Below are 12,286 nucleotides of genomic sequence, written 5' to 3' on the forward strand. Positions count from 1 at the left end.
TGTATCAGTTCTGACCCGAAATAACTTAGACTGAAGTCATTTTCACTCGGTTTTTCTATGCAGTTTTTATAAGGCTTTTTTTTTATCGATTTTCGTCGAGATCACACCAGATCACGATGTTTTATGGATTTTTGAAGACAATTTTTATTTCTGTAGTTTTGCGGTTTGTTTTTACGCGGATTTCGTAGGTTATGCAGATTAACGAAGTTACGTCGTTTTTTGCACGTTTTTTTTTTCGACCCGTATCCCACGCGTGAAAAAGACTTCAGTGTATTTCAGTTGAAGAGCTTATTTTAATTTGAATCTCTTTTGAACTGATGAATTAAAGACGAAACTTTGCATATTTAGTATATTTTGGGATTCTTTATTTATATTTCTACAGCACAGTGCCACAAATTCTCTCGTTCTTTTCCATCAGTTTCTACATATTAATTTTTTTTCTAAAGAATGTCTATTTACTGGTCATCACCATCTAGACCCAAGTAACCAGAACGGAATATATATTATTTCAGTTTGCGAAATTCGCGTAAAAAATTAATTAAATGCAGCAGAGTTATAAATGGTTTTTAGAATGCTTTTATAAAAATGAACGATTGGATTTTTCTATTATCTTAGTGGTGAAGCAGGAATTGTACATTGTTAATGCAGCTACACACTACTATTTAATTTCTTTGTTCGTTAATATTTTTGACGAAAAATTTCGGTAATCTATAGAAATGATCGATATTTCGGTAAATTAGTTTTATTTTACAATAATTATGCAAATTTTCACCGGGCGATCAGTTTTACGTAAATTTTCATTACTGAATTTTGTAAATAGATATACAATTCATACGGTAAATCTGCATAGTCGCCGAGTACGGTAAAAACCATACTGTCCGTATGGTAAAACTATCTTCCAATAACCGCTAAATAACTGCTGCGAAAAATGATTGTCGTGAAACTAACTGTCAAACAGTTATTAAAATTTTCTGTAAGTAAAATTTTAATAACCAAACGAGTTCATCGAAAGGATTGAGGTAGTATTTAAAACATTAGAACCACTGAAAGCTTTTTGTTTACTTATAGGCAGAAAATAATTTTGTATCACTTGTCCACTTGCTGCCTACACAAATCGTTCGAGGGTGATTTCTGGTGGACTCGACGGGTTGTACAGTGTTTTGGAAGGCGCTCATAGTTCCGGTCAGTCGGATCATTTGAGCCTTTTTTTCTTGGAACAAAACCAAAGCCACAACAGGTTGGAATTGCATTCGTTTTTGTGAATTTGTGTTGTTTTTTTAAATAAGAAAATTGCCGAATTCTGCAAAATTTTATAAGTGTGTATGATGCAAATATCTACTTTATTGATGGTAACAATTGTAAGTGTAGATTATAAATTTATTTAATTATTTAATTATTATTTTTGTGCGACCCGTATCCCACGCGTGAAAAAGACTTCAGTGTATTTCAGTTGAAGAGCTTATTTTAATTTGAATCTCTTTTGAACTGATGAATTAAAGACGAAACTTTGCATATTTAGTATATTTTGGGATTCTTTATGTATATTTCTACAGCACAGTGCCACAAATTCTCTCGTTCTTTTCCATCAGTTTCTACATATTAATTTTTTTTCTAAAGAATGTCTATTTACTGGTCATCACCATCTAGACCCAAGTAACCAGAACGGAATATATATTATTTCAGTTTGCGAAATTCGCGTAAAAAATTAATTAAATGCAGCAGAGTTATAAATGGTTTTTAGAATGCTTTTATAAAGATGAACGATTGGACTTTTCTATTATCTTAGTGGTGAAGCAGGAATTGTACATTGTTAATGCAGCTACACACTACTATTTAATTTCTTTGTTCGTTAATATTTTTGACGAAAAATTTCGGTAATCTATAGAAATGACCGATATTTCGGTAAATTAGTTTTATTTTACAATAATTATGCAAATTTTCACCGGGCGATCAGTTTTACGTAAATTTTCATTACTGAATTTTGTAAATAGATATACAATTCATACGGTAAATCTGCATAGTCGCCGAGTACGGTAAAAACCATACTGTCCGTATGGTAAAACTATCTTCCAATAACCGCTAAATAACTGCTGCGAAAAATGATTGTCGTGAAACTAACTGTCAAACAGTTATTAAAATTTTCATTAAGTAAAATTTTAATAACCAAACGAGTTCATCGAAAGGATTGAGGTAGTATTTAAAACATTAGAACCACTGAAAGCTTTTTGTTTACTTATAGGCAGAAAATAATTTTGTATCACTTGTCCACTTGCTGCCTACACAAATCGTTCGAGGGTGATTTCTGGTGGACTCGACGGGTTGTACAGTGTTTTGGAAGGCGCTCATAATTCCGGTCAGTCGGATCATTTGAGCCTTTTTTTCTTGGAACAAAACCAAAGCCACAACAGGTTGGAATTGCATTCGTTTTTGCGAATTTGTGTTGTTTTTTTTAAATAAAAAAAATTACCGAATTCTGCAAAATTTTATAAGTGTGTATGATGCAAATATCTACTTTATTGATGGTAACAATTGTAAGTGTAGATTATAAATGAAATTGAAATGGAATAATTGTTCCATTGTTTGGATTTCAACCCTTGACCACAGACTAACAGACAGGACACTCAAATCAGATTCATCAATCATTTTAACGGTCATTTCGAATATTCCTTTAGTTGGGACAGTACTCGCATATGTCATGATGGCGAAACGTTACCCTATCAAAAACATCCTGTCTGGCATCTACACTGAAATGAAAATCTTATTTATATTCATTAGATTTGTCATATGAATCATATGCAGAATATAATTCATAGAAATTATATGGAAACTTATAATCTTTATTTAATGTGTACGTCAAATCTAAATGGACGTTATCATAATGAAAGTTATAAAAATATCCCATATAATTTATATGGAAATCCGATGAAAGTCGTGAATAGTTGTGTCCTCGACATACATTAACTGCTCCAGATCATTTTTTTCAGGAAGTTCCGCATCTCAATGTAATTTTAAATCGCTGACAAGACAGCTCATCCAACTTCGTTCAAGGATATGCGTTAACGGACCATGAAATATATATCCGGTACATTTCATTACTCTATCTGTCTAGTAAGACTAATTTTTTAATTTTCAGTCTCGGGATCTCACTTCTCTTTCGCAAATATCATGAGGTGCTCCCTTACCGAATGGAATACTAGTAAAGCTTGAATCCTCAAAGAAAAGTAGTTGGCAATTATCTGCTATTCGTATGACCTCCATTGAAAGTTATATATATATATATATATATATATATATATATATATATATATATATATATATATATATATATATATATATATATATATATATATATATATATATATATATATATATATATATATATATATATATATATATATATATATCTATAAATTTTATAAAACTAGTCATATGGTATATATGAATCTATCTAAATAAATTCGAAGTGAATATAATATGCGCTTCATAAATTGTTCCAATGTATGTTGTGCGGATATCTAGTAATGGTTATAAGACGCGCCAATAAATTTGACTCAGACTGGAAATTTTATTCGTTATATGGAAATGCTATAACGTTAAGAACAGTTTTATGTTTCATAAGATTATCTCATATATTTGACATGATGTTGAACACATCTTGTAACTATTATTGTAAATGCTAATAGTGCAAAATCATTAGAATATCATATAATGTGAAAAAGAAAATTTAGCTCAGTGTAGACTGTGTTTATTTTTTTCATTTACCAACAGAGTTGCCATTCATACAGAATTACCTGTAATGTATTGATTTGTATACGTCCATGCAAATTTCATGCAGGATACAGATTTAATACATATTGCCAAAACTATATACAGAATTGTGCCTACTTCTCATCCTCCAACGCAATACAAAATCGAACCCGTTTTGTTACAATATTTACTTGCTTCTGGTCTGCCGCCACTTAATTTCGGGTGAAAACTACCAACACAATAAAAAATAGTAGATGAACAACGTTGAGTCAAATAAATTTACCTTTCAACATCGCTAAAAAAGTTAAATATATTATCAACGTCATCCAATAATTTAGTGTGACGATTCATTTTCAAATATTATGATGAAATCAGGCATCCCTGCAAGCAGCTGATCGGTGTTGACAAACGAGGGGAAACCAACTAGTAAAAAAACTTTTACATAACACAAGGGGTGTACCGATAGTAAATAGTTCGCGCAGTACAATATAGGTGGAACTAGTGCATCAAGAAAAATGATTTTAATAAGAATTTACTCAGACTGTCATGTCTGTTAGTCTGTGCCTTGACGACCGTGGCTCTTTGGTTCCTTATTTCGCACCTTTCATTTTCAGGTCCAGAAAATGAACTGGATACTTGGTATGATTTGTTCGCAAATAAAAATTTTAATTGATCACATTTATGTTGATGCAACCGAATATGAGGTTTTATGCCTGTTGAAGAAGAAGTTTTTACTAAACAAGCTCCCAAAGGCTTTTCTCTGCTCCACAATAAACAATCAACAGTATCATATGCTACTAATACATAACGCTGTGGTAATAAAAAGAAGAAATCTTTGAAAGATGCACAAAAATACGCCCATAGAAATTTTTTCAATCTCTTCGATCTGAGTCGGATGCTATATAACACTAAGTATATAACACTAAGTATTCAAGACGAATTCGAGGAATTGATAATGGAAATTCGCAGGTTTAATGTACTCTACTACTAAATTTGTCAAAACGGATTTCATTCTTGATTCTACCATCATCAAAGTAAAAGATTGTGCCCATCGCAACAATTATCAGCGATTTGAGTATTTTTGCGACATTTCAGTTCTCAGTTCGATTCATTTATAATGTTAGGTGAAAAATCACTATCTTCCACCAGGAATAGACAATGACAACAGCAAGGTGGTTGATAAATTCGTATGGTTGGGCTCACTGGTGATTGCCGAGAATGATACCAGCACAATAATAAGCGACCTGCCCTTACACGAAAATGATTAACGCAATTTTTAATAGCGGCCCTTACACGAGCATTATTTTTGTCATTTTTAATGATGACTAAGTAATGATGTATTTCAAATTTGATAGAAATCTCGTCATTACTGCACCATTACACGTTCATTAAAATGATATTATTTTTTAGTAATGACATTTTTAATGACTCGTGTAAGTAACGCTATTAGCGGCCCTTACACGATCATTAAAAGTGTCATTACTAAGTAATGACACTTCTGCTCAAACGCTCGTCATTACTGCATTACTGTACATCATTACTTTTTAGCATTACACTTTCATTATTAATGATGAGTATTTGTAACTACTCCAGCAATAGCAATAGCAATATTTTTATTTTCGTTCAACTGAAAATAAATTTGATTTGCCATTGAAACGTTAAGATTAATGAAATATTAACAATTTAAATCTACACTTTGTGATTTTTTCGCGTATAGTTCTAAAGATATTCAGCACTTCCACAAAAAAAATAAGAAATAATTTTGGTAATGATGGAAAATCCGGAATTCCATCATTACTCGTGTCATTTCTGAACTCGTAGACCTTACACGGTCATTAAAAATGACATTACTTTTTAGTAATGACACTTTTCATGATCGTGTAAGGGCCGCTATGCAGAGGCGTATTATTTTAGCAGGAAATCGTGCGTACTTTGGGCTATTAAACAGAAAACATATAGCGCATATAAGATAATGAACTCCAACTATTGATATGAGTCTCCTTATCGGCTATATCCAGCCCGGTGGCAAGGATAGGGCGCTCCAGCAAGTGCTATCGCAGCCAACATCTGGGGCATTTGGTGGGCAATAAGAGCGCTCAGAGTATAGTAAACAAACATTCGAGCATTTCAAATCGAGTAAAATCTTAATTTCCTTAACGTAGTGATGTTATTCTTGGTTTTTGCAGAATGATACTGGCCACAATTTCATGACATCATAGCATAGGGGGCTGGTTAAACCAGTTATCTTGTCCTGCTATCAACATTACGTCCATTTAGCAAATCGAATAGAAATTGCCTTCGTACAAGCGTTAGAACGATTTAATTCGGGCAGGTTACAAAATGGTTTTATAATTTCGATAGTGAAAAAGAAAATTATGCACTGTAGATGTAAACCTGATGGGTTAGAGGAATTTGTTATCAAACAATTTAGGGTAACAGAGGTATTTTGGCCCACTTTAGAATTGATTTTATTTTGGCCCACTTTTAAAAAATATCCACCAAATATTGTAATATCTTTAAAAACCCCTTCCGCAATAGGTAATTTAATGTGATTAGCTTCAAATTGATGCAAAATGAGTTACTTAACATCTATAAAATCCGATGAAATCTATAAAGTTTGTTAGGTGGGCCAAAATATATGAAGTGGCCAAAATACCTCTGTTACCCTACTTCGTGAAGCGGCAGATTAAAAGATTGTTGTGATTTTTAATCAAAAAGTTTGGCATGAAAAGGAAGGTATAAGTTTTAAATTTTTTTTTCTGTGCACTTGGTATACAGAAATCGATCAAATTAATGTTTGGTTTGTATGTATGTATTAGTGAGATATAAACGGAATGGAACACGAACAGCGTATAATGAAGAGAACGAAATTGGTGTGATCATTCCGTCAAAAATGACAAGATTCACTCAAATGGAAAGCAATGGCGAGCAGATAAAAACGTTTAGTTTTGCTAGTAAAAAAAGACAAGACTCAACAGAAAGCAGTGAGAAATTAGACATACTAATTCCGGAGGTAGGTTTAATGGCATCCAATGTAGTTCTTTCGTAAATAAGCCATGAATCAGTGTTAATGACTGCGTACATGTAACGTGTCAGTTTACAGACGTTTTCTCCATTTGAATCTTTTAGCTACTGCTTCCTGGTTACTCATTTTACACCTGGCCATCGGCACAGATTTTGGCGTGGTTTCTGTGGGAAAGGCGGCTTTCCCTATTGAACAAACGAATACTTGAACTGGGAGCTGGAACTTCTCTACCCGGTATACTTGCTGCCAAATGTGGTGCTCACGTAACACTAAGCGATTGTAGTACCTTGCCCAAAACGCTTCAGCACATACAACGGTGCTGTCGATTGAATAATCTCGTTCCGGAGAAAGACATTCAAGTTGTTGGATTGACCTGGGGATTGTTTTTGGATCGGATATTCCAGCTCGGACCTATCGATTTGATTATCGGATCAGACGTTTTCTACGATCCATCCGTTTTCGAAGATATTTTGGTAACGGTGTCTTTTTTGCTGGACGCCAACACCGCTGCCAAATTTCTTTTCACCTACCAGGAGCGTAGTGCTGATTGGTGCATCGAAACACTCTTGAAGAAGTGGGGACTAACCTGCAATGTGATTAGCTTGGATAATTTAAGTGCTGACCTTGGAATTGAACCGCAAGAGTTGATGGGCAACCACACCATTCACCTATTGGAAGTAACCCGACGAACCTAAATTTAAGTGAAAATCTTTAGTTTGTTAAGTTTACAGTAATGTCTACTCCCACCGTAAACGCGGTCGCACGCGGTGTGCAGAAACTTTTTATCGGCAATATACCTTGGACTGTCAGTTCCCGAGAGTTGCAGATATATTTTTCCAAGTTTGGACATGTCCAATCAGCTAACGTTATTTACGATAAATCGACAGGGTTGAATCGTGGCTTCGGTTTCGTTGCTTTCAGCACCACCAGTGGTTTCAACAATGCCCTTAACGAAGCGTATCACAGGTTGGAGGGACGCGTGCTACTCCTTCAGCCGGCTGCCTCGTCGTGAACGAATCCTATTTACGTTTTGCATTAGTAGCAATAGTATTTGGTAGTAAAGTGAGACAGTGAAAATAGGACTTTAATAAAGATTGTATCAATTGTACTACTGTTTTTTTTTTCTTGAGATTCTTCAATCTAGTCATTTCATCTCCTATTTTATGTTTCTATCAACTTTTTTTTATTATTAAAAAAATGTAACATTCTATTCACGTTCATTGTCGGCTTCGGCATCATTACACTTTAGTCCCAACTCATCATCAAACTCATCTTCTGTTATTTTTTTCCTTTTCAATTTTTTCAGAGCCCGTATATCGTTTGCCAGTTCCTCCAATTCTTCTTGAGAAAATTTTGCCTTTTTCTTTTTAACAGGTGCAATCTCGCCCGCATCGATCGCGGCTTTTCGTTTCTGTTTATCCTCCCGTCGTCTTTTGCGGGTCTCTTTGCGCTCCTCGCGAGCCATCTTAGCCAACTCCCAGGGGATGGATTTCCGTTTCATCATTTTCTTATTGGTTTTCCATTCGCCGGTTTCCTGGAATACTTTTAATTTACTTTCGTAGGATGTTTGCTTCTGCTTGTCTCTGTAAACCAGATCGAATATGTTAATTTGTTCTGTCGGTCCACGAAAGGATTGTTTAAAGTGTTCTTTCATTTCCGGCATTTTCGGTAACTGAAGTAACCCGTAGCTGGTTGCAATCTTGCCCAAATCGAGATCCTGAACTCGCAGAATCAGATTGCATTCGTGTTTGCTGTACGCCTGTACATGTGATACAAATGCTCGATTTGCCTTATCATACACTCCTCGATCGTTCATCTGTAGTCGATGAAGTACTTTCAACACTTTTACGAGCTTTTTGTCACCTACTTTTAGTGATACCTGTTTCAGTGACACTTTCTGATTACGAGTCAGAAAATCCACGTACGTATCTTCCGAAGGTAAGAGCATAATCAGTGCATTACCTTCATTACCCTGCCGAGCAGTTCGACCAACCCGATGTACAAAGGCAGCTGCATTGGATGGCGGATCCCATTGGATAACCCAATCGACCTCAGGAATATCAACTCCACGGGCAAGCAAATCTGTACAGAGTAACAGTGCATTATCGGATTCTCGAAAGTCCGTCAAAATCCGATTCCTTTGAGACTTCATTTTACCGTGAAGTGCCAATATTTTCATGGGTTGCAATAGTTCCTCCAAAACGATCTTCCAAAATTCAACACAAGCGCACGTTGGGAAAAATACCATAGCTTTTTTGGTTTGCTGCTTCTTGATAAATGCCAAAAGAACAGCAAGTTTATACTCTGGTTCTACAATGACGTAATAATTCTGCAGTAATTTTGGCGTACTAACAGCCGCTTTTTCTTTCACACTAACCAGTACTGGATTCCTCAGGCCGGCTCTCATCAGGTTCTTAACTTCTTTAGTTTGCGTGGCAGAAAATAAGCCTGTCCGTCGTTGCCGCGGCAAATAACCCAGAATAGTATTAATCGTAGCTTCGAAACCAAGATCAAGTAAACGATCAGCTTCATCTAGCACCAATATTTCCAGACTTTTCACTTTGGCAGGCAAGTTGAGATCCCCCTTTCGTTCCAGTAGATCTTTCAACCGCCCAGGCGTTGCCACAATTACATTGGCACCGTCTTTTCTAATCGAATCAACATCTTCATCTACTGAACTTCCTCCAATCAGCAACTTTTGTTTGAATACCTTCAATTGTTCGTGCTCCAGAAAATGTTCCAACACAGTACTGATTTGCAATGCCAATTCCCGTGTGGGTGAAATTATAATTGCCCCAACTTCAAACTTCTTCCAAGCCGAATCCCGCTGACGTTTTAGTAGCAGTTCAAACAAAGGTACAACAAACGCCAATGTCTTTCCAGATCCAGTTACTGCCTCAGCGGCCACATCCTTGTATGACATCAGAAGAGGTATAGTTGCTGCCTGCAAAGTGGATGCGTGAATAGAATTTCAGGTCTTGTTAATAAAAACCAATTGCATTTCCTACCTGTACCGGTGTCATCTTGGTAAAACCCATTGTGTCTATGACTTCTAGCACCGGAGCGCTGAGCGGCTTCGACAAATCCGTCCATTTAGAGGTTGGTTTGGACATGGGTTATGTTCAAAACATCCACAGCACATGCACTGTAAACAGTTAGGTAAATCTTATACTGCTATACGGAAAGTACAAAAAGCAGGATGAATTCCGGAAGAGTTTAGCAGTCCGCTTAGATATAAAGCAATATTTTTCTACTGAGCATAATAATATTACGAATTTTCGATTGTTCAATATTGTTCCGCAATGCAAGAATATTTTATAGACCTTACTATTCAAAATGTCATATTATCATCAAACGTGTTTTGTGTTTGTTTTGCTGATGGAAACCATGACGCACTAATAAAATGGTGAGCACATTTTTCCTATATGAACGGAATTGAAATTTTTTAGTTACAATAACTGAAATATAACAGTTTATAATGAATCCATGAAGTAGTAACTCTACAATAATTATGCAACTACACACAGATAAAATAAAACAAATAGATTCGTGGTGATTCTAATGAGTTTTTGCTGTTGATATTATGACGATAATTATTCTGTCGTCGATTCTTCTTTGATTCAACCAATGATTTTTTGAAAAAACCAACATTTATTTGGAAAAAAGCAAACCCGTAAAAAAAATAAACCATTGATTTTACAGCATAAACAATTGATTCACAATTAGATATATGGGTTACAATAAATTTTATTGTATCTTGACAAGATTTTTTTCATTTCCAACGATTCAATATATTGTTCCTACGATTCTACAATTGAATTTATTGTACACGTGGTGTTTCAAACAATATGTAAACTGTACATTTTATTGTTTTCCAAGAAAACATGTATGAGAAATCTTTATGATTTGAATTGTTACGATACTTAACAACCTATACATTCTATTGTAGAAATCAATTTCACAATTGATTGAATAGTGTATAACAATACATTAAAATATTGTTCAATGGTCAAAGCAAAATTGTGGCACGTTTTGTAACAGCAAATCGTATTGTTTTTCAATAGTATTTTTTATTCGGGAAGCCGTGGTAGTAGCACATTTCTTTTTTGTGGAATTTAAGCTTCTGTTTCTGTGCGCTCGCCTCGAGCGCAACGTATTTAGGGGGGCGGCAGATGGAGTGTATTTTTTTGCTCACTAACCAACGCTGGGGGCGGCAAATCTCTTATTTTGCCCCGAACGCCAAATTTCCTCGGTACGCAACTGGCTGTGAGGAATGGAAATTTGATTTTGTCAGAAACAAAATTTCACAACAGTTTCAACAGATTCCAATTTCAATCTGCGATATCTCGGTTTGAAACAACTGTTTTTTGGCTTGATGGACAACCACTCGTAACGATCTGAGCACTTATCATATAATTTTCACAAGTGCAAAGCTTTTTATTTGTCTCTGATAGGGTGTGAAAACGAACTGGCGTGGTGTGATTGTATCACTTAAAAAAGCGATTGCGGTGACATCTGCAAGTATTTGCCAGGCTGCTCCTTGAAAATTTTTAAAATTTTGCACACAGTTCATAAAATTTTACCCAGTTCATTTAAACACAGTTATTCCACAGTGTTATATATTATAACAGATTTTATTTAAATATAAATTGAAATTATTGCCTACTGGCAACACTGCCTTTTATGGCATTCGAAGTTTGAGAATAAAGAGAACGGACGAGATCGTTCAGTTCAGTTATAGATGCCAATTAGTGCGTTCTTATCCTGCCGATTCCTCCGAAAAGTATCCCTAACAGTTTCTCCATCGTTGGACGTCTTTTGTATTCTGCTGTAATTCCTGAGGAATATTTCGGAGTATCTAAGAATCATCTTATTATTTCGGTTGTTGAAGGTAAGACCGGATTCCGGATAATCGGTTTAAAGCTTGATATTTAAAAACTGGCGACGAGGAATTCGAACCAGAAAGAAAATTAGTTTTCTTTTGTTCTCGGTGGCGTCACTTTCTCTTTCATCCGTCACCATTTTTTCCTATCTACCTCCGGCACATGCGATGCAAAATATAATTTTATTTCAAGGTGTCACAAAAAAAAGACTGGTTTGTTTTTGCGACAATTAGGTGATTGTATTGAAGGTTTTACCATATAAAAGGAAATAGATAAATTCAATTTCGTTATTAAATAACTGTAAGTACATTTTACCTATAAAGAAGGGTTAGTGAACGGTGGGTTGAACGCCATATTGTGGGTCTTTGAACTTTGGCTTTTTATGAGGGGAAATCGTGATTTGATTTATAAACTAATACCCTTTTATGTTTTTTTTTTCGGTGGAGTGATACAAAATAATGAAGCTGTGAATTGCTGGAACTCTTCTGGAAGTTTGGACGGCGAATAGTTTGTCGGAGTTGGCGAAAGTCGCGAAACAATTGATTTTACTGGCAGTTATAGACTGGATTTGATTGGAAAGTATAATACTTTGATCAAGCGATGAGTCATTTTTTTTCTCAGTTATATAGTT

General features: G+C 35.1%; 2 protein-coding genes across 2 annotated transcripts; one reads left to right on the top strand and one right to left on the bottom strand.

The window, feature by feature from the left end:
* Positions 1–6,611: 6,611 nt before the first annotated feature.
* On the top strand, positions 6,612–7,616 carry LOC131432078 (histone-arginine methyltransferase METTL23). The gene is made up of 2 exons (XM_058598135.1): positions 6,612–6,760; positions 6,877–7,616. The coding sequence occupies exons 1-2, from the start codon at positions 6,641–6,643 to the stop codon at positions 7,465–7,467; spliced, it is 711 nt and encodes a 236-aa protein (XP_058454118.1). The 5' UTR covers positions 6,612–6,640; the 3' UTR covers positions 7,468–7,616.
* A 331-nt stretch (positions 7,617–7,947) lies between these two features.
* Positions 7,948–10,127, bottom strand: LOC131431791 (probable ATP-dependent RNA helicase DDX55 homolog). Its single transcript, XM_058597679.1, has 2 exons — positions 9,781–10,127; positions 7,948–9,716 (listed from the first exon to the last, which is right to left on the bottom strand). Exons 1-2 carry the CDS (start codon positions 9,883–9,885, stop codon positions 7,980–7,982), a joined length of 1,842 nt encoding a protein of 613 aa, XP_058453662.1. The 5' UTR covers positions 9,886–10,127; the 3' UTR covers positions 7,948–7,979.
* Between the last annotated feature and the right edge of the window lie 2,159 nt (positions 10,128–12,286).

Source organism: Malaya genurostris, chromosome 2, assembly GCF_030247185.1.
Source record: "Malaya genurostris strain Urasoe2022 chromosome 2, Malgen_1.1, whole genome shotgun sequence".
Taxonomy (NCBI): Eukaryota; Metazoa; Arthropoda; class Insecta; order Diptera; family Culicidae; genus Malaya; species Malaya genurostris.